We start from the raw sequence: 21937 nt of genomic DNA, 5'->3' as shown, positions 1-21937 counted from the left end.
ACCCCGCGCTCCTCCCGACCCGGCCCTCGCCCGCCGGCCGGGGGCCTGCCCGCGCCCCGAGCTCGGCCGCCGCTGTCGCTCCCCATCACACTGCCACTTTCATCAGGACCTAGAGGGCTTCTTTCTTTCCAGTCCCGGGAGTCAGAGGGCACGGGGCGGGGAGGAGGGGGGAGGAGCGAGGGGGATGGGAGCTTGACACAAAGCTCTGACCTCCGAGGAGAGGAGCAGATGGTCCCACTTACTCCTGCCGCCGGGAGAGAGCTGCTCTCAGGGCCTCAGGCTCGGGGCGCTGACCCCGCCCGCCATCCCGGGGACTGAGCTGGGGGCCCCCGCGGGAGCCGGGCTCTCGCACGTTCGTCCATCCGCCCGCTGCCCATTCTGCGCCTCTCCTCGTGGCATCGGAGTCACACGTCCTGGACCAGCCGGCCTCGAACAAGGCTTGAGGGGGGGTGGGGTGGGGGCTTGGGGGCCAGGCTGGGCTGAGAATCTGCCCTTGTGTGGGATGCTGGAGCCTTAGGAAAGATCAGATTCTCAAGAACCTGCCAGACCAGGGGTTCCCAATCCTGACTGTGCATTTGAGACACCCTGGTGAGCTTTAATGGAGATACAGATTCCTGAGCATCACGCCAGACCAAAGGATCTGAATCTCTCTGGAGGTGGTGTACAGAAATCTGCATTGTTACCCAGCCTCCTAAGTTATTCTGATACACGGCCCAGTGCCAGAACGGTGGCCAGTCTAACTGACTCGTTTTCATCGGAGAAATTGAGACTCAGGTAGAGGAGTAACTTGCCCAAGAGCAGACACTGGATTGTAGTGGGGTAAGGGACTTGGGTGGAAGAGAAGATGATGGGGAAGGACCCCCCCCCCCCCGCAAACCATATGCCCCTTAAAGTCAACATTCAGGAAATAGTTTATGAGGAATTATTATTTACCTAGTATTTGTTCTAGGTGCTCGAGGTAGAAAGGTACAGCAGGCCATTCTTAGTAAGGGACTCCTAGGCTAGTAAGTAGATTGATGTGTGAACAATGGATTCTAATACAGTCCAATAAGGACAAGGAGAGAGGCACAATTAATTCTGCCTCCTTTGGGGGATGTGGAGAATGGGGGTGCTGGTAAGAGACAGGATCAAAAAGGTCCAGGCAGAGGGGACAGCAGAATGCAAAGAAATAGCAGTGTGAGCATCTATCATATATCCAGGGAAGGCAACCTTGTCTGACATGGTCAGAGTACAAACCGCATGAAGGCAGAATGAGCTGGCATTTGGGGCTAGAAAGAGCAAACAGGACCTAATAGTGAAGACCTTGAATGCCATCTCAAGGAGAGTGCTTTGATTCAAGGCAATGGAGAACCACCAAAGGTGTTGGATGATCATATTGGATGTTTAGGAAGACAATTATGGCTTCGGTATGAGGGAAGAAGAGGAGGGAGCGGGGAGGCTATCACGGAAACAACGGAGAGTGCTCAGAGCCTAAGCCAAGTGGTATGCAAAAGAGATCATACACCTGGGTTTGGTGACCAGTTTGTTGTGGGAGAGAGGGAGAAGGATGGGTCAGTAACCTCTGGGTTTGCTTGTAGCTTGGGCAGCTGGTGCATGTTGCGCCGTTAGTAAGAGAGGGAGAGGAAGAGGTTAGGGGTGGGTGTGGTGAGGCCTTTGAATGTATGGGAAAGCTTTGGAAACCCTCTCTGGAAGATGGTTCCCAGGGCTTTGGAAAACCTCTGACAACTGGAGGGTGGTAGTGGGGTTCCCCACATAAGTCTATTTCCAAGAATTGGGAGCCCCATAGCAACCAAGAAACTCTATGATCCTCCTAGGGAGTGTAGGCCTCCCTCTTCCCCAAACAGATGAGGCTTATTTTGGAGTATTGTTGGGGTGGAGGGCCTACAGGCCTTAATCTCCTGTGGTTTGGTTTTGAGCCACCAGGGATTCTGCAGAGTCATGAAACATAAAAGCAGCATCAGATCAAGGTTTGAGAATAGGAGAAGGGCCTCCCCTGGATGCAGAGGATACCACTTTACCCAGTGTTATCCTAGAATGTTAATGTTGGTGTGGACCTTAGAGATTATCTTGTCTATCCTGCGCCACTCACATTTCACAGATGAGAAAACCAAGGTTGGAATCGAAAGGTCACATAGGGAGTCTGTGACAGAGCCAAGCATGATCTCGGGTCACCTGTCCACTACCTGACCCCTGCAGTATTAGTCCCTACAAAACCTAATATATGGCTCTGGAAATTTAGGGGAAGTATCTGTTTTTGTTGAGTTGTCCTCATGGTCATGTGAAAGCAATTTACTTAATAGCTCCAGCCTGGGCCGCCTAACCAGACGCCCTTCCGGGAGGTGAGAGAGATCCGGTGTCTTGACCAGAACGACGGGAAGTTAAGGATGTTGTGGGCCTGGGCAGGTTTACATAAGGAAGATTGGTGACCCTGACACGGGCAGAGACGTGCAGTCTGTGGAGAGGGGCTCTGCTGGGCCTGGATATTCTCAAATGTAAGCCAGAGAGCGATTCCCCAGTTGGCTCCTAGCCCCTGACTCTGTACCCCTGGCTAGCGCTTGGAAGCAAATGTGCCTCAAAGGCTGAAGCTGGATAAGCCTTTATCACTTGTCCAACTCAACTTCCTAATTTTACAGAAGAGGAAACAGAGGTCCAGAGAGGGGCTTTGGTTTTATCAAGATCATACATCCAGTTATGACAGGTCTGAGTCTGTCTCACAACTTCCCTTCCCTTTAGCACTTCCTCCCCTTGCCCCTCACCCCACAAAAGCCACTAGTATTTCACAGTGCCTTGCCCTCCTGCCCCAAATCAGGAAAATAAATTACTCCTCTATCTTCTAAGGCCCAACCCTCTCAAGGCCCTACAGTTCTGTGTCCTAGATTGCTGATTTGGAAACGCTCAGGGAAGAGCTACCCTGGGACAAGCACCTGTGTTCACAGAACTTAGGAAGCATGTGTGGGCTCCATGACCATTAGTGGGGTGATAACCCCACCTTATCAAGGTGCTTATCTGCATTAGTTATATTCTGTGAAACCTGCCCCCAAGCCCTGGGGGAGTACCATTAGCATGGAGCCTGCTGGACCCTGGTGTCTCTGAATGCGTGTAGGCATGGTGCTCATAAGGGTCTAGGATGCTGTGTGTCTCTGTGTTTTTCTGTAAGCGTGTCTGCAGGGATCATCAGTCCTGTTTGAGCAGCATTTGAATACGTGTGCCCATCCCACCCCAGTTCTGATGCAGAGAAAGAGCACTGGGTGTGGAGTTAGGCCGCTCTGAGTTCAAATGTCTGCTTTAACATCACTAAGTGGCTGTGTCAATTAACTTCTCTGAGCCCCAGAACGGGTAGCAATCCCCACTTCTCGGGGTTATGCTAGCAAGTATGACATGTAACCTCTGACCATCAGAAGCTTCTGTAGGTCTGTTTTTCAGAGTGGTGCTGTGATAGTACCTGAGATCCTGGCTCTGTGCTCTCACCCTTTTGATATTTCTTAGGAGCCTGGGTGGGGATATCTAAGGACAGGGCCTGTGGGATGGAAGGCATTTGCTCATAGGGTACCAGAACAACCTGACACATTAGAAGTCAATAAGGATCTGTCGAATGCATGCTTAGAGTCCACTCAGTGGGTCTGCTGTGTAAACATGACAAATGACTATTTCCCAAACCAAAAACCAGGACACATCCTCTGATGCAATATTGCCTGACACATGGGATGAAAACAGGGCAAAATATTTGAATATGGGCTGCTTCTGAAAACCTAGCAGTGGGGTAGGGTAGGGTGGTCACATGGGGTAAGTGATACTTCCCCCTCCTTCCCCTTCCCTGAATGTGTCTGGGGCCACCAATGAAAGCAGTGGGCACACCCACCCAGTGGCATGTCCACCAAGCTGCATAAGGCAGACACTACCTGCCCCGCAGCACATACCCCCCCAGGCACACATCATACCCTCCACTGAAGGCTGGAGGATGCAGAGAGGAGGAGCCTATGGCTTGATCTGGAGGAAGAACTGGAGCCCCCGAATTATGGGCAGAACAATTAGGAGTAGGGCTTTGAGAGGTTTTATTCTTCTTGGGTCATAAAAGCCCAGCCCAGAGGTGCAGAGAGCCCCAGATTGCCTCCCCTGCAGCTGTGCCTTGGGCCTTACAGTCCATTGGAATCAAAGATCAGGCCGTAAAGGTTCGATACTCTCCAGCCCTACAGCGGGCCAACAGCTGGATGCAGGGACTTTCCCAAGCTGAGCCTGGCCTCCCACTGCTCCCTACCTCTCCCCATCCAGGCCCCCCCATTTGTCAGAGGTGGCTGCCAGGGGGGAGGGGAGAAATGTGGATTTACGGCTACTGACTTGAAAGACAAAGTTGCCTTTTGTGTTAGAATTGGGGCTGGGGGGAGTGGTGAGCTGGTGTTGGGGTGGGAGGGGCTGGGGTTCAGAGCTGAGGCAGGGGGTAAGGGGCTTGAGGAGGCAGACAAAAGGATCCAGAGGCTTCTCAGAGCAGGGTCACCAGGCAAAGGCCCAGAGGAATCAATCACCCCCAGTGAAGCTTGAGCAGGGCCTCTGAGACCTTGCGGTCCTCTGGGGCTGTTTGTAAGCAGACACCATCCACCCACACCCATCCAACACCCAACCCCACAAAGCTCCCCCAAAACATACTCTTTGGATTCACAATCTTAATTCGACTCTCAGACTCCCCTTTGGAGGCCTAGGGAAGTAAATACAGGTCTCCTAAGTTCATACTTTCTCCTACCCCAAGTGACAATGGCCAATCCATGTGGGGCTTCTTCCCTAACGGAGCAAAAGTCGGGGGCAACGTGGGGACTGAGATAGTGAGGAGACAGGGACAGAGTGCTGAGGAAGGTGAGCCTGGGCCAGATAACCCTGAAGACAAGTCCAAGACCCCACTGGGGATTATGGCAAATCCCCAGCACTTGGGGATTCCTCTTTCCTTCCCATACACATTTAGAGATAGGACATTTATAAGCTTTGAGAAGTTTAAAGAGTGTTTGAGGTGGGACTTGGCTGGTCTCCCTGCCCTCCAGGGGTCACTCTGCCTGGTGGGTCTGGGTGGAGGCCAGAGTAGCCCTCGGGTGCCTGAGTTCAGCAGGTGCTTTAACTACACCTCAGAGAGCCACATCCATCCCCTGGAATGAGCCTGGCCAATAAAGGCATGAGTTTATGGGCTTCATAAACATTTTACTAGAGAAATCAAGGCCTCAATTACCCGATGGCTTCTTCCAGCTGACAGCTCACTATTGGGGCCTCTGTGGAGCCCCCAGGCAGAAGTGAGAAGAAGTTGGGCTTGGTTTGTATCTGGCTGCCCCCCTCCCCTGGCACTGATGCCCCCTCACCACACAGACCTTACAAATTCTGTCTTTATTCACTTCTCTGGAGGCTTTGAGGTCCTACCACTAATCCTCTGAGGGAAGATGGCTACCCTCTTGGGGAAGACTGTTTCTACCTCTCCCCCCCATTCCCACTACACTCTTCCCTCTCAGTTCCCTTTAACTCAAGATTCTACTAATTTCCCTTAGCAATAGCTAGCAAGGATTTAACTATGTGTTAAGCACTTTACAAATATTTCACGTTGAATCCCCTAGTGCAGCAGCACTAGCGACATGAGTTATTCGTCCCTATTTTATAAGTGACAACAGAGGTTCAGAGAGATTAAGTAACTTGCCCAAGGTCACACAGCTAAGAGTGGTGGTGTTGAGTTTTGAACCTGGTACTGTATGACTCCAGAGCCCATACCATTAACTGTCCCACTACCTCAAAAAGCTCTTAGCAACTATTTTCTCACTGGGAGCTAAAATCTTGCTGTGTGAGGCTTTCTCTGCCATGCAGTGTGATAGACCAAGGTATGATCAAATATGGCCCTTGTGGTGAGGAAGCCAGCAGGGGCAATGCTAGGCTAGTGAGGTATGAGGAAGGGGGCCTCTCTCAGCTGGGGCGGCAAGAGAGAAGGCAGCTGGGCATCTGAGGCCTTCTCTTGGACTTAGACCAGCAGTGTCCAATAGAATTTTCTGTGATGATGGAAATGGTCTATTGGTGCTGACCCATAATGTAGCCAGTAGCCTACTCTTGGGCACTTGAGAGGTAGTGAGTGAATCAGAGGAACTCAATTTTTGAATTTTGTTTAAATTTAATTTAAATGTGGTTAGTGGCTACCATACTGGACAGCACAGGGGTACTCACTACAGCTGATGGCTGAAATCTGCTCTAAGTCCTCAGACCATCCCCAGGGGGCTCTGGCCATTTCTAGACACCCCACTGTAAGGGAGACTTGCCTACCTAGAGCTTGGCTAAAGGAGGGTCTCCAGGCTCAAGGCATCTGAACATCATTTCACATCACAAATAACTGAAAGAGTTGACGGTGTTTACCTCAGATGTTTCTGTCGGAACAACTCAGACCTCAAGTATTTGAAGGGCTGTTGTGTGAAGAACAACAAAATTTTTTATCTTCTAGAGCAGCTCTTTCCAGTGGAAATATAATGTGAGCCACATAGGTAATTTTAAATTTTCTAGGGGTCAGTCACATTTACCAAAAACAAACAAAAACCAGGTGACAGGGCGCCCTGGGTGGCTCAGTCAGTTGAGTGTCCGACTTCAACTCGGGTCATGATCTGGTGGTTCATGAGTTCGAGCCCTGTGCCGAGCTCTGTGCTAACACCTCAGACCCTGAAGCTTGCTTCGGATCTGTGTCTCCCTCTCTCTCTGCCCCTCCCCCACTCACACTCTGTCTCTCTCTCAAATCTAAATAAACATTAAAAAAATTTTTTTTTAAACCAGGTGAAGTTAATTTTAATAATAAATTTTATTTTACTTAGTATATCTAAAATATTCCAACATACAATCATTATTTTTATTTTTAAATATTTATTTACTTTAATCTCTATGCTCAATGTGAGGCTTGAACTCATGACCTTGACTGCATGCTCCACTGACTGAGCCAGCCAGGTGCCCTAATGTAATCATGATTTTTTAATTATTAGTAAGGCTTTTGCATTTTTTGAGCCAAGTCTTTATTTTTTTTTTAATTTTTTTTTTCAACGTTTATTTTTTTGGGACAGAGAGAGACAGCATGAACGGGGGAGGGGCAGAGAGAGAGGGAGACAGAATTGGAAACAGGTTGAGCCAAGTCTTTAAAATGCAAAATATTATTTGCACGTGTAATAAATATTTTAAATTATTTATGCCTATCGATTACAATTATTTGTCCAAGTTTTTTTGTTTGTTTTTAATATTTTATTTTTGAGAGAGCACAAGTGGGGGAGGGGCAGCAAGGGGGGATAGAGGATTTGAAGCGGGCGCTGTGCCGACAGTAGCGAACCTGATGCGGGGCTTAAACTCAAAAACTGCGGAATCATGATCTGAGCTAAAGTCGGATGCTCAACCGACTGAGCCACCCACGGGCCCCTGTAAGTTTTAAATTGTGGTAAAATACACATAAAAGTTATTGTCTTCACTATGTTTCTAAGCGTACAGTTCAGCGGCATGAAGTTCCTTCATATTATCGTACAAACCATCCCTACCATCCCCCTCCAGAATTCACCTTCCAAAAGTGAAACTCTATTTCCATCATATAACTGCCCATGTCCCTCTTACCCCAGCCCTGTGCAACCACCGCTCAACTTTCTGTCTGAGTTTGACCACTCCAAGTACCTCATGTAAGTGGAATCATACGGTGCTTGTCTTTTTGTGTCGGGCTTATTTCACTTAGCATAATGTTCTCAAAGTTTATCCGTGTAGTAGCCTGTGTCAGAATGTCCTTGCTTTTTAAGGCTGAGTGATGTTCCCTTGTGTGTATGTGTTTATCCACTCTCCACTGATGCACACTTGGCTGCTTCCACCTTTTACCTATTCTGAATAATGCTGTGGCAGATGCAGGTATACAAATATCTCTTTAAGACCCTGCTTTTCATTCTTTTGGGTATATACCCAGAAGTAGAATTGCTGGGTTATATGATAATCCTATTTCTTTTTTGAAGAACCGCCATACCATTTTCCGTAACGGCTATGCCAGTTTACCTTCCCACCAACAGTACGCAAGGGTTCCGATTTCTCCACACGCTTGCCAACACTTGTTATCTTCTGTCGTTTGTTTTTGGTTTTGTTTCTGTTTTTGCTTTGACAGTAGCCATCCTAATGGGTGTGAGGTAGTATCTCATTAGGGTTTTGATTTGCATTTGTCTAATGCTTAGTGTCTTTTTATTTTCTACTAAATCTTTGAAAACCTATGTGTATTTTTTAAACTTCCATCCCATCTCAGTTTGGACTGGCCACATTTCCAGTGCTTAAAACCTGGCTCCTATATTGGAAAATGTGAGTCTGGAGGGGACAGTTGGAGGCAGTGGGTAGAAGCAGAGGGGATTCAGGCAGGTCTGGAGTGTAAGGAAAAACGTTACAATCACCTGAGCTGCCTGAGGAAGGGCTAAGCATCTGGGGCGTTCCTGATCCTAGCAGGAATGGATACAAGGAGGGGATTGCTGTGGTGGCCTTTGGAGGAATCTGTGGTTCGTGGTTGTTGCTCTTGAATGGCTGTGTGAGTGGTGGCAGTTGGTGCCTTTAGACTCCCTGTGCCACCGACTTCTGCAAACACTGTGTTTTGAACTCTCCATCCTAAAGTGCCACTGATCTGTTTGTCATCACACATGGGATAGGAGTGTGGCTATAGTCAAAGAGTGGGAGGCTGGGCTCCGGGGTTGCTGCCAGCTTCCTTCCCAGCACTTTGCCTCGACCCTTCCCTGCCCTGCAGCATCCCCCTGGAGCCTGTCTAATCAGATCCAGGCCTGACCTTGCCAGAGGTCCTGGACCAGGAGGAAAGTCCTCCCTCCCCTCCCTGAGCTGCTCTAGATCTGGCTCTCAGGAGACCCACTCCCCTCTTGGGTAATTTATAGGGGGTGTCCAGGAGCCATTTCCTGCCTGTTCCTGCTCCCTTTCAGCCCGGGTGGATTGCTGGGCTCTCTCTGCCCATCTTTCCCCATTGTCTGGCTGTACCCATGATGGGGGCAGGGAGGAACTGGGAGAGTCCCTCCCAGACTGCTTGGGGACAAAGGTGCTTTTTCCACAAAGTCCCCCAAACAGGCCTTTGTCTTCCCTGTCACTCTCTCCAGCCCTCACACTGAAAGGGCCCTCCAACCACTGCCCTGTACTCCCTCCCATTACCAGCTGGCAGTGAGGGACCCAAAACTATCCCTCTGTAACCAAAAGCATCAACAGCCACAAGTTACAGCACCACTTTCACGTACACTAGCCACAGGCACAATACTGCCGACACCCACCACACGCAGTGTCTCCAGCTACAACAGTAGCCTGTGTATTCCATTACTAATCACCCAGTGGCCCCAGGAGGACTTGTTCAGGGCTCAGTATGCTCCGAGGTCCAGTCCTCAAGCCCATATGCCTATGGTTGCCCAGAGAGACATGATGAAGGACATCTTCCCTCTGGCTCCGTGGCCTGCTGGCATAAGCCAGGACAAAAACAAACTTGTGAGCCAAACCTGTCTCACCCTGAGAGACTAGAGGAGGCCTAAGTGGCCCCTAGAAACTTTCTCTCACTTCTTAAAAAACATGTTGCCTGTGAACTAGGAGTGAATGGAAGATTGTGCATGTGAACAAGGGCCTCTTTATGAAGGCAGCGGGAGTCAGAGCTGGAAGGGCCCTGAGAAGTACCTGTTCCCCTTGACGGATGAGCAGACTGGTGCTCGGACACTGTCTACCCAGGGTCTCAAGGCAACCCTCTTGGACGTCTAAGGAATCCATAGGGCTGACCAGACCAAAGGGCTGGGTAGGAGTGAGGAAGGGGAGGCAAGAAGGAACCTCAGGAAGGGGTGCCTAGGTGTTTCCGTCGGTTAAGTGGTTGACTCTGGCTTTTAGCTCAGGTCATGATCTCATGGTTTGTGAGTTCGAGCCTCTGGTCAGGCTCTGAGTCTGCTTGGGGTTTTTCTCTTCTCTCTCTGCCCCCCCCCCCCCCCCCCCCCCCCAATAAATAAATGTAAAAAAAAAAAAAAAAGAGCCTCAGGTAAAAAGGACCACCCCCTTCTATCACACCCTACTCCCCCAGACCACACCTGTGCAGCCAGCTGGGCTCCAAGGGATGGGACTGAGGAACCATCTCTGAAGCTCCCTACCCACCCATCCCCCCCAACTTGGAATACGGTACCATCTCCCAACCAGTGAGAAGAGGCTGGTCTGTCCTGCAGTCCATTCTGGGCTTATGTGCCCTTGGAGAGTGAAAAAGTTGCTGGAGATCTAAGGGACCCCGGCAGAGGGCCTAGGCCTCAGTGCCCCCTTCATAAAATGAAGGGGTTAGCTTCTAGATGAGTGTTTTTCAAGCACTTTTAAAGGCAAAGCTAGCCTTCAAATGAAATGTTTGGCAGAATTGCAATGAAGCAAAGCTGACAGGTACAGCAAGGTGCTGCTCTGGTGGAAGGGAAACGTGGAGCCCTGGGCAGAGGGGGTGCAGCTGCATCCAAGGGGCCCCGGGGGACCCTTAGGAGTCCTGTTGGCCACCGTGTGAAGAAGAGTATTGGGCTGGCTTCTTACCTCTGACTGCTTCCTACTTGAGCATTCCTCTCTAGTACACATTCAACCCATGCTGTTGTCCTTGTATAGTTTTGAGGGGAGGAGGAGGGGGCAAGATGGTAGAGGCCAGACTTGCTCCATGTCTAGCGCCCCGAGAAGCAGCAGTCCTTCCCCTTGTACTCTCAGGCCAGCCCCTCAGTCGAGGCTCCCCTGGGGAGCCCAGGCTGGGGGCTAGAAACACAAAAGGATTGGACTCCTTAATGAGGAGGCATCTGTAGTCAGCAGAGCCATTAGTCCCCGCCCCAGGTCCCTGGGGGGCTGCAAGCTCTTCTCCAGCTGGAGTGAGGAGGGGGAAGGTAGCGCCCCAGCTCCTGAATGGGCAGAGCCCAGGGCGCACAGACAGCAAATCCAGGAGCATAGGTGCCCCCTCCACTCCCTAGGCCTGCATCCAGCCCTGCCCTCCTGGAGGTTGAGGTCTGCAGGCAGCAGAGGGGATCCAGCAGTGACTCGGCCCCCTCCTACATGCACCTGGGCTGACCTGCAGGTCCTTGGCCAAACATAGCCTTTGGCCTGAGAGAGGGCAGGCTGACCCTCTGGGGATCCTCTCACCAAGCCTGATGGGGACACCAGCTGGGATACTTGCCCCCACCTCCTGCTCTGCGGGCCTCCTTTATAAGACTTCTACCTTCGTGGGAATACATGAGATTATCTGCACAGTACCAGAATCACACACTAGCCACAGGAGCTGAGAGATACAAATTCCCATTCAAATCCAGCCATAGACACTCAGCCCACATCCATGGACACAGCCACATCCTCCCAGAGAAGACAGCTCTGCACACATGTGCAAGGAGCTGCTCACACCCATCAGCTGCACTCCCAGGAGGCCCTGAAAGAGGAGGAGGCAGGGCGGGGGATTTTTATGCATGTTTATATTTAATGAACCACATGCAAATGAGATGGAGACCGTGCCACAAAAGAGTCAGCCCCCAGAGACTCTGGGAAGAAGGGTACAAAGGCTCAGCCTTCTGGGGCTGCCCTGGAGTCCTGAACAAGCCGGTGGATTGAGGGGGCCCGAGATGGGGTGTGCCCACGCACACCAGGGAACCAGGGGCAGGAGCCAGGACAAGCTCCAGCGCCCAACCTGCTGTGGGGGGAGGGCTCCTTCTGGGAGGGGATGACTGTCCCAGTTGATGGAGTGCCGGAGGGGAGGGGCTGCCTGCCTGGACAGATGGTGAGCCGCCTTCCCGCACTTGAAGCAAAGTGGATTTTAATGAAATCGCAGCCCTGGTCCTGAAGCTGGGAACCCACGTGGGAGGGGTGCCTTCCCTGGGTTTACAGCGTGGGGTTGGGGCTGGGTGGGAGTGAGGGTGGGTAGACACACTTAACTAGCCTGAAATGGGGTGTGGGGTGCACCACAGCCCCTCTGCCCTGGGCTCTGCAGACCAGAGTTCAAGCAGTTCAGATCCCCAAAAGGTGGGGAGGGGGTGTCCCTGAATATTTATGACACATTGAAATGTAGATTGTAGGTCTGACAGTCTTCTGTGAAGCTTGTCACCTTGGATGGATATACCACTCTCTCGGGGTGCATCGAGAGACTGCAGAAGAACTGGAGACAGGGATGATGAGGAAAGGCAAAAGAGGCTGCTGGGCGTGGTCATAAAACCAGGGTTTAATGACTGGTGTCTCTGCTGGGTGACACTGGACTGTTTCCCCTCTCTAGCCTCAGGTTCCTGGTCCGTAAACCATGCAGCATAATCCTCCAGCGTTGGATACCTTAGAGGGTGTTTATAAAAATAAATCTGGAAGCAGCTGAAAAAGTGGGGAGTGGGACTCGGGAACAGGGCTTTCTCTGGCCTTTGTGGATCGTCAGCCCGAGATCGCCTTGTTTGAGGTCTGGCATCCAAGAATTTGTCCAGACCTCTCAGAGTGTTGCAGCCCTATGCCGCCCTGTACAGGGAGATGCTTCCCAGGGTAGGAGGCAGGGTAAGTGATGAGGTGTCCCCCACGCTGTTGCCCTGCGTCTACCAGCTCCAGGAAAACTCCATGACCCTCGGCAGTGAGTTCCAGGGCTCCAGGAAATAGGACTATGACCCACACACCAACACTCTTTCCCCTCGCACCTTGGCCATATGCCTCTTCCATACACACATCCCTGTGTTTCCCCAGCCATGTCCGACTTCCACGTGCATCCTCAGGCCACCGTGGGAGAGGAGGGCGGTGTGGCCCGCTTCCAGTGCCAAATCCACGGGCTGCCCAAACCCCTAATCACGTGGGAGAAGAACAGAGTCCCCATTGACACGGACAATGAGAGGTGAGCCACACGAGGGAAAGCTGGAGGGAAGACGGGGAGGCAGGCCCAGTGTCTGGGCTCTGAGGGACCTCATGCAGCCTCTGGGCTGGTGCTGTGTGGAGATTAAGTATCCACGTGGCTGGCAGGGCCCAGATTTGATGCTCGGTGGATTTATTTTTACAGACTGTGTGTGACTGTCGTCAGGGCTAGAATTGTGGTGCATCCACCTGCCAGAGTCCCAGCTTGTGTGTGTGATGACGATGGTGATGACAGTGTTGATCTCGGGACAGCACCTGCAGACTGGGCCGTGATGTCAGTGTCCATGTGGCCGACGATGGTGACGGTGGTTGTGCTGGTGGTTGACTGTGCCCTTTGCTCCAACAGGTACACATTGCTGCCCAAGGGGGTCCTGCAGATCACAGGACTTCGGGCTGAGGACAGTGGTGTCTTCCATTGCGTAGCCTCGAACATTGCCAATGTCCGAGTCAGCCACGGGGCCAGGCTCACCGTGTCAGGTGAGGCTCTTTTGCTCTGCCTAGTTCTGCCCCTAACTGCCTCCTGACTTCTCCTCACTCTCCAGTCAGTCCCGCTTCAACTGACCCCTGGAGACTTATCAGCCAGGTGTATGTAGAGCACCTGCTAAGCACAAAGCTCTGTGTTCCTTGTGGTGAAGGTTCAGAAGGAATGAGGCCTGCTCTCTGGCTCAGCTCTACCAGGGGAAGCCCATCCTCTGCTTAACCCAGGGGCTCTCCCATTGCCAGAGGCCCTGGCAAGGCTGGGTGAGGAGGGGTGGATGTGTGCCATGCCCTGGGGCCCCTGGCATCTTCTGTCTGCCCACAGGACCTGGTTTCTGGGCTGGATCTTGTTGCCCATTCCCCATGTCCTGGGTTGTGGGTGGGATGAGGTGGGAAGGGTCACAGCTGAAGTGAAGAAACATGGCATCTTCCTCCCAGGCTCAGGCTCCGGGGCCTACAAGGAGCCAATGATACTCGTGGGGCCTGAGAACCTCACCCTGACAGTGCACCAGACTGCGGTGCTGGAGTGTGTCGCCACGGGCAACCCGCGCCCCATTGTGTCCTGGAGCCGCCTGGGTGAGCCTCATCCTATAGCCCCAGCCTCTCCCACCCTATCCCACTCTCTGGGAGGGCGGTCTCATCACCCAGCTGTGGGGGGGGGGGACTTTGAATCCTGTTTGTTCTCCATGGGGGTCTGTGCTCTCTGGGGCCTTACGGAGGGGCTAAGTTTCCCTCTTCTTGGCAGGACTGGGGAGGGTGGCCTGCCCACCACATTCTCCCTCCCCCTGCGAGGATGGCTTAGCTCCCTGGGTTACCTCATCCAGTCCCCAGCAGTCCTGCGCTGTTCCCGCCTCCAGGCTCCTCTCTCAGGGGCATCAGGCTCTCCAGAACCCCTCAGCAGCGTTCTTTCCCCAGGTTCTTTTCCCTCCTGTGTGTCCCTGCCTTCTATATCCCAGCTGTATTCCCCAGTGGTGCAACTCCAAACCCCTCCAAGTCTCAGCCAGTTGTCACACCCTGTCTCTGGGCCCCCCAGTCTCTAGCCTGGCCCCCTAAATCCCCAGCCTAAATCCCTAGGCAGCTGAAGGAGAGAAATGAAAGGGTGCAGATGGGCCTACATTGTCTCAGTGGAAAGGTCACTAGGGGAAGGAGAGTCTGGAGGGGATGGGGTGGGGTCGCATTCACAAGGAGACTGTGCCACATTGTAGCAGCTGAGTGATTGGGGAAGGAGGGGGCAGCAGGCAGGATAATGGAGTAGATTTCACCACTTCAGGGACTGAATGGGGAGCTGTCTCCTTGCATTCTGACTGTGCTAATCTGATCCTGGGGTGAGGGCGAGGGGGGGGGGAGGGCCCAGTCCCTGGGAGAGGCTGGAAAGAGTGGCCTCACCATTAGGAGGAGCCCATAGGCACTGCAAGGACCATCTGGCCCAACATTTCCCAAAGCATGATCTGCAGGGAGGAAATAATGGCTTGGTGGTCTAACATCTCACAAGTTCAGGAAACAGATTTAACCAGGTCTCTTTGCTGTGGGACTTTTCAGAGGCTTTATATTAAAGGGCAATGTGACAGTCCATGAGTAGAATGAAAATTTGAGCATGGAATTTTTTTCAGGAGGGATAAACCAGGCTGGGAAACCACCCACCTAATCCAAACCCCCTACTTTCCTGAGAAGGGACTTAAGGGTCACCAGTGAATCAGTAAAAATGCTAGAATTAGGGCCCAGGTCTCTGCTGCTAGGCAAGAGTTTTCAGTGCTGCTCCTTTTTCCACAATACTGTGATGCTTGGGAGAGAAGGTGCAGAGGTCAAAGATTGAGGTTCCTTGGGGGCACCTTGATGGCTCATTTGGTTAAGCATCTGACTTAGGCTCTGGTTCATGAGTTCGAGCCCCACATTCAGACTCTGCTGTCAGCACAGAACCCACTTCGGATCCTCTGTCTCCTCCTCTCTCTGCCCCTCCCCTGCTCTCTCTCTCCTCCTCCCCCCAAATAAAAAACATTAAAAAGTAAAAAGATGGAGGTTCCCTGGAAGACTGGTGGAATGTCCAACAATCTGGACCATTCCTCACTTTCCCCCTCTTCCACACTTACCTCCCTGACCCTTCCTCACTCCTGCTTCCCCTTCTCAGATGGCCGCCCCATTGGGGTGGAGGGCATCCAGGTGCTGGGCACTGGCAATCTTATCATCTCAGATGTGACCGTCCAGCACTCCGGCGTCTATGTCTGTGCAGCCAACAGGCCAGGCACCCGGGTGAGGAGAACAGCACAAGGCCGGCTGGTGGTGCAAGGTACGGACATCGCTTGCCCCACAGCACCCTCCTCCTGCCCCATTCCTTCCTCCCTTCATCAACATCCCTGGCACACGCTCGGGGCCCTGTACTAACCTTAACCGTGGCCCCTGCCCCTCCCCAGGCCTCCAGGCCAGGCCAAAAGGCAGCTCCCACCTTGCATTCACAAGAATGGGGAAGGCATTCTTGGTTAGCGACCCCCTGTGGGTCCCACTGGCTGTCCTTGCCATCCTTCCACCCCCCCACCTCCATTTTATAATCTCCACTGATTCCCCCAACCCCATGTTCTTCACACGTGTCCCCCCTCCCACGTGCTGTTTTCATTCACACACATGTGGCACCTGCAAGCTCACACCTGCTTGCACACTCTCAGGTGTTTGTCATTCTCACACTCACACCCAGCCACATGCACACACACAGCTGGTCTCCATGCGCAGGGTGTGTGGGGAGGGGGCAGGTGTTAGCCTCTGAAGCTGATCAGGTCCTTCTGTCCATTCTCCTGTCCTGGGGCTCAACTGTCCCCATGAACTGGGCTGAGATCCCATTCTCAGGGGTTTTCGGCTGTGGCTCCCTCCCAGAGAGCTGGGGAAGGGGTGGGAGCTAGAGGAATTAGGACCTTAAATGCCTGTTTGTTTAGCATTCCATGTGCCGTTAATCTGTCCAAATGAAAGTGATGGAGCATTTCATTTCTCGGGTGTTAATGGAAGCTGGAGAACTGGGATTGGAGGAGGGCGGAATTGAATGTAGGGGTGAGGGGAGCTAGTTCGGAGGGCTCATCCATCTCCCCGTCATTACCGCCTTGGAGGTGCAGCCAAACCTATTAGCACATTTATTTATTTAACAATTTCCTGAACAGGGAGCTCAGCTTGATTGCTTTCGGATACAAATGTCAGTCTTTTAAATAGTCATTAAAATGGAGTCCTCTCCTGGGTCTGCCTCTCTGGGGCTAGTGAGGTGGGGCCTGCCATCATCTCCTGGAGCCTGGGCCAGGGTGAAGGGTGGGCCCCATCTGGAAGATTCTCCCCAAGGAGGTAGACCCGTGTTTCCTGAGGCTACCCTGTCCCCATCGGCACCCCATCCCTTCACTCACAGCTGTCTTGTCTCCCTACACCTACCCCTCATGGCTCCTTGTGCTCCTCTGTGTCCCCAGCCCCAGCTGAGTTTGTCCAGCACCCCCAGTCCATCTCCAGGCCAGCTGGGACCACAGCCATGTTCACCTGCCAAGCCCAGGGTGAGCCGCCCCCTCATGTCACATGGTTGAAGAATGGACAGGTGCTGGGGCCAGGAGGCCACGTCAGGCTCAAGAATAACAACAGGTATGTGTGTGGTGTGTGCCGGGGTGAGAATGGGGGAGGATGTGGGAAGGGGGGCCTGGATGAATGGCCAGAGCAGGCTGTGCCCCTTGTGCCAGGAAAGAGCACTAAATTAAATCTGGAGACTTGGGTTTGAGTCCTGGTCTGCCACTGGCTTGTGGCAAGATCTCAAGACAAGTCATTTGTCTTCCGGAGAGGCTCAGTTCCTCCACCTCTCCAGTGGGGTAATCTGGCCAACTTTTAGGGGTACTCTGCCAGGGAGAGGGGATCTGAGGCTCTCCCTCCCCCTGCAGCACCCTGACAATTTCTGGAATCGGCCCTGAGGATGAGGCCATCTACCAGTGTGTGGCTGAGAACAGTGCTGGCTCCTCACAGGCCAGCGCCAGGCTGACTGTGTTATGGGCTGAGGGGCTGCCTGGCCCCCCCCTCAATGTGCAGGCAGTCTCTCTGTCACCCACTGAGGTCCGTGTGTCCTGGAATGAGCCCCTGGTCAACACCAAGGAGATTATCGGCTATGTCCTGCACATCAGGAAGGCTGCTGGTGGGTGAGGGCTCTGCAGCCCCTTCTTTTTATTCACTGTTTTTCATCCCTTTCAATACTGCATGTCCTGACCAAACACCTTCCCTCCACTGTACGCCCTGCACACTGGATGCCCTCATTTCACCAGTGCTGGTAAGACTGCCTCATGCCCCTTACATTGCCCCTCCCTACCCTTCACCTCCCCAGACCCTCCGGAGCTGGAGTACCAGGAGGCAGTCAGCAAGAACACCTTTCAGCACCTGGTGAGCGACCTTGAACCCTCCACTGCCTACAGCTTCTACATCAAGGCCTATACCCCAAGGGGGGCCAGCTCAGCCTCTGCCCCCGTGCTGGCCAGCACCCTGGGTGAAGGTGAGGTCCAGGTATTAGAGCAAAACACCACACACGCTTGTTCAGGTTGTGCACTACACTGGGCGCCTGGCCCTGAGGCTGAGTGGGGGCTGGGTCTACTTGGAGAAAGGGGCGTCCTTTACCAACTCATGTAAAGGTATCTTTGAGCAAGTGGAGGCCTGGGGGGCAGAGGCCAGAGAGCTGCCAGGCTCGTGAGGGTATGGGTGGAAGGTGGCAACCCCCCTCACATCTTGGTCTCTGCCTGCAGCACCTGCCCCACCCCCGTTGTCCGTGCGGGTCCTGGGCGGCTCCTCCCTGCAGCTGCTGTGGGAGCCCTGGCCCCGGCTGGCCCAGCATGAGGGAGGCTTCAAGCTGTTTTACCGCCCAGCAAGCAGGGCCTCCTTCACCGGCCCCATCCTGCTGCCTGCAACAGCCTCCTCCTACAACCTCAGCCAACTCGGTGAGGCAGACACAGACCACGCGTGGGGAGCTGGGCAGGGGTGCGGTGCCTGGTGCCAGGAAGTGGGGCGCAGGGGTTCCGTGTGTTTCCCTGCTGCGACAGAGCTGCCTGTGGGGGCTGAGGTCACTCAGCACAGCACTGCCTTTCCCTCAGACCCCACCACAGTGTACGAGGTGAAGCTGCTGGCCTACAACCAGCATGGGGAGGGAAATGCCACAGTCCGCTTCGTATCTTTGAGAGGAGCATCTGAGAGGACAGGTAGGCCTTGGGGAGGGGTTGTGGGGCTAAAGACTGGTGCTCAGGAAGGGAGGCCAGGTGTTGAGTGAGGAGGGGGACAGGGATACAGGGAAGGTAGGAGAGTGTAACAGTGCATGTGGCCCTTGAGAACATAGGCTTGGATTGGAGTTTGAAGTTCAATGGAGTGATACTCTAACTGTGTGACCTTAGGCAAGTTACTTAACCTCTCTGAGCCCCAGTTTTGTTCTCTATAAAACAGAGATAATAATACCTATTTTATAAAGCTGTGGTGAGGATGAAATGGTCCTTGTAAAGTGTTATTCCCAGTATCTGGCACAAAGTTAGTACTCAGTAACTAGTAAAGAGAACCGAAAAAGTAGGCTGGGGTCCTATAGGCAAAGACTATGTAGACACGGAGGTAGCTATGGCTGAGGGAGGAGGAGCCCCAGAGGCTACGTGTCCCAGGTACTTCAGGCCAAGAGAGCCACAACTCCCAACCATCACCTGCCCCTAGCCCTGAGCCCACCATGTGACTGCCGGAAGGAGGAACCCACCAACCAAACGTCCACTACAGGCATCGTCATTGGCATCCACATCGGGGTCACCTGCATCATCTTCTGTGTCCTCTTCCTCCTGTTCGGTCAAAGGGGCAGGTGGGTCCTGGGCAGGAGGGGCAGGGAGAAGGTGCTGCTATACTGGAAAGCAGAGTTGGGGGCTCACTGTGTCCATCCTTCTGTTTTTGCCCCATCCTCCCCCCCACAGCCCTCCCCCTAACTCTTGGCTCACCCCCTTAGGGTCCTCTTGTGTAAGGATGTAGAAAACCAGCTCTCCCCTCCTCAGGGCCCCCGGAGCCCAAGGGATCCTAGCATCCTGGCACTGAATGGGGCAGGACGGGGAGAGCGGGGCCGAGACAAGAAGCGCGTGGACATGAAAGAACTGGAACAGCTGTTCCCCCCAGCTGGGGCAGCGGGGCAGCCGGACCCCAGACCCGTGGTGAGTGCCCCCACCTCGAGCAAGCCTCTGCTTCAGGCTCTGACAGCTTCCCAATCCTGCCCTCCCTTCACCTCGGTCATCAGCCTTCACCAAGCTCCAGGCACAAAACCCAGGGCTGGTGCTTCTGTCTGAGCATCTGAATCAGGCAGAGTGGTCTAGAGACCCTAAGTCCCAAGTGGGATTGGGTCCAGAGCCTGACCCACTGGCTGGGGACTCATGGGCTCTGGCCCTCATGCTGACGCCAGTGTGACTGGCCCTTTCCTCAGCAGGATCCTGGGGACCCTGCCCTGTGTGAGGAGACCCAGTTCTCCATGCTGCCACTTGAGGGATTCAGCCTTCTGGAGGAAATGACATCAGAAGCCAAGGCCCCCTTCGCAGGCCCCGCAGCTGCCCTGCCACCCCAGGACAGAGGCCCCGGGTTCCTCAGTGAAGGACAGGCTACTCGGGCCTCCACAGCACCAGCTGCCCAGCCAGCTCACTCAGGCCAGTAGCCAGTGTCTGGCAGGCTTCGGAGGGGGCAACCCCCCATTCTCAGGTCAAAGGCAAGACTTCTCCTGTCATGTGGGACTTGGATGGGGGCTTCCCAACATTTCTGTCCTGACTGCCCCTCAGGTTGTCAAGACCTAAAGTAGCCTCAGCAGGGACCTCCCTCCCTCGAACCTGGAGGGGTTCCTTCAGGAGCCCCTCCCTTGGACTAATGTCCCCCCTCACCTCTGCCTGGTACCCACATGACTTGGAACTGAACTAATGTTTTCCTTTAAAAAAAAAAAAAAGAGAGAAAAGAGAGGGGAAGGTGAATTAGACTCCAAAAATACGCCCCTGCTGTGGCTGGGCCCCTGACACTGTCACCCTCCACTGACCTTGTTTTCTCAGGATGGATTTTTGCTGTTTGGCTCTCAGCACCTACCTCAGCCGGAATGAATGTTCTTGGGGGAGTTGGGCCGTGGCCTCAGCCCCCATCCCCAAACAGAGCCCCAAATGCACTCCTACCTCAAGCCCCTGTAGGGGCACCCCCCTCTCCCTTCCCATATTGTTGTCAAGAGTTTAAAAAAAAAAAAAAAAAGAAAAAAAAAAAAGCACTTCCCCATTTCCAGGTGTGAAAGAAAACATCTACCTCAAGGCTCGCTGGCTCTCCGGGCCTGGTTGTTATCACTGGACCCTCCTCCTGCCCGCAGCCCTTCTATTGCTCCCCCAGAGAGGAGGCCAGAGGCTAAGTCACCAAGGGCAGGCCTCTCAGGAACTACAGAAATAAAAATGGAATTGGTCAAAGAAAATGTGAAAAAAAAAAAAAAAAAAAGCCAAAAATGAGAGGAAAATTTGTTCCTTAAAGTATAAATTGCTCCAAACCAGCCACCTCCCAGCATGCTGCCGTTGCTTCTCCTTGTCCGTCTGTCCACTCCCGTTCCTACCCCCTCAAGCCAACTGATCCTCGACTTGGATCCCCACAACCCTCTCTTGGCCTGAGTGGGGGGGGGGGGTATCACCCTGCGGCCTGCCTCCTATTCTGCCCAGAGACACGGAGCCCCTGGAGTGGACTGGGCGTGTGACAGGTGTGTGTGCGTGTCGGACAGGGAGATTTCCCTGGCACAGATGCCCAGCACTCTATCCCATGGGACACGGCCTGTTTGACCCAACCCCCGGACAGTGGAACGACCACTGTCAGCAGATGTGGCTGGAAGATATTTTTATACAAGGTGTGTTTAAAGATTTATGTTCTTGTGACTTCTTGTTTTTCCTTTCTGTTGTGTTATTTTTCAATATACTTAAAGTAGGAGAAAAAAAAAAAACAAGGAAACAAATACCTATTTTTGGTTAATTCATTTTTTTAAATAGAAGTAAAACTTTTTTTTAAAGGAAAAAAAAAGATAAGTGTATTCCTTAAGTATGAGATTAGACCATGAAGTCCCTGACCCCCAACCCTAAAGTTTAGTTAACTAGCTGAAGAAGGTAGAATTTGTGGTGTTTTCCTAGGAGACTGGAGTCATGTCCACGTGGACTCGGGAAAGGGCAGCCTGCCCCTTCTCCTGAATGCTGGGCCTGTGCCGACGGCCCCTCAAAACTCCCACTCTGTCCCTGCATTGGCCTCTCTGTACCCCCCTTCATCCTGGAACCCCCCTCCCATGGGAAGAGCGGTCTGGGGTAGGAGTGGGATGGGAAGCCCGCTGGCCTGACTTGACCTGACTTTTGTCACACTCTACTCATTCTGACTGAATAAAAGTCCTGTTGCCAAAGTGAACCTCGAGTTTGGTGGTGGCTGTGTCAGGTCCTGGGGAGGGTGGGAGTACAGGGATTAGGGCAGCCAGCGGTGGGCCAGGCCGACTCTCCCAAGTCAAAGCCCAGGATAACAACAGCCCCCTGTGTACCACTTACAGGCACCATGCACGCTGGGCTCTCTCCACACGTAGGAAGCTTCCCTGGGTCCTCAGGACCTTCCCGAGCGGTAGTCTAGTTATTGTCCCCTC

At 53.1% G+C, this 21937-nt stretch overlaps 1 protein-coding gene across 1 annotated transcript in view; it reads left to right on the top strand.

Moving 5' to 3' along the window:
* IGDCC3 (immunoglobulin superfamily DCC subclass member 3) overlaps positions 1-21711 on the top strand; it is a gene marked incomplete at its 5' end in the record, with an annotated part of 42785 nt that extends 21074 nt beyond the window's left edge. Inside the window, 12 exons of the mRNA XM_040492181.1 lie at positions 12679-12823; positions 13187-13317; positions 13756-13893; positions 15443-15601; positions 16752-16917; positions 17208-17455; positions 17642-17806; positions 18054-18245; positions 18399-18503; positions 18997-19135; positions 19277-19475; positions 19742-21711. Coding sequence (XP_040348115.1) covers positions 12679-12823; positions 13187-13317; positions 13756-13893; positions 15443-15601; positions 16752-16917; positions 17208-17455; positions 17642-17806; positions 18054-18245; positions 18399-18503; positions 18997-19135; positions 19277-19475; positions 19742-19966 — 2012 coding nt within the window. The remainder of the gene's footprint in view (positions 1-12678; positions 12824-13186; positions 13318-13755; positions 13894-15442; positions 15602-16751; positions 16918-17207; positions 17456-17641; positions 17807-18053; positions 18246-18398; positions 18504-18996; positions 19136-19276; positions 19476-19741) is intronic.
* Positions 21712-21937: the final 226 nt, after the last annotated feature.

The sequence above is a fragment of the Herpailurus yagouaroundi genome, unplaced genomic scaffold, assembly GCF_014898765.1.
Source record: "Herpailurus yagouaroundi ecotype Mexico unplaced genomic scaffold, PumYag 184, whole genome shotgun sequence".
Taxonomy (NCBI): domain Eukaryota; kingdom Metazoa; phylum Chordata; class Mammalia; order Carnivora; family Felidae; genus Herpailurus; species Herpailurus yagouaroundi.
Note: the sequence above shows the minus strand (reverse complement) of the source record. Positions and strands in the feature narration are given on the sequence as shown.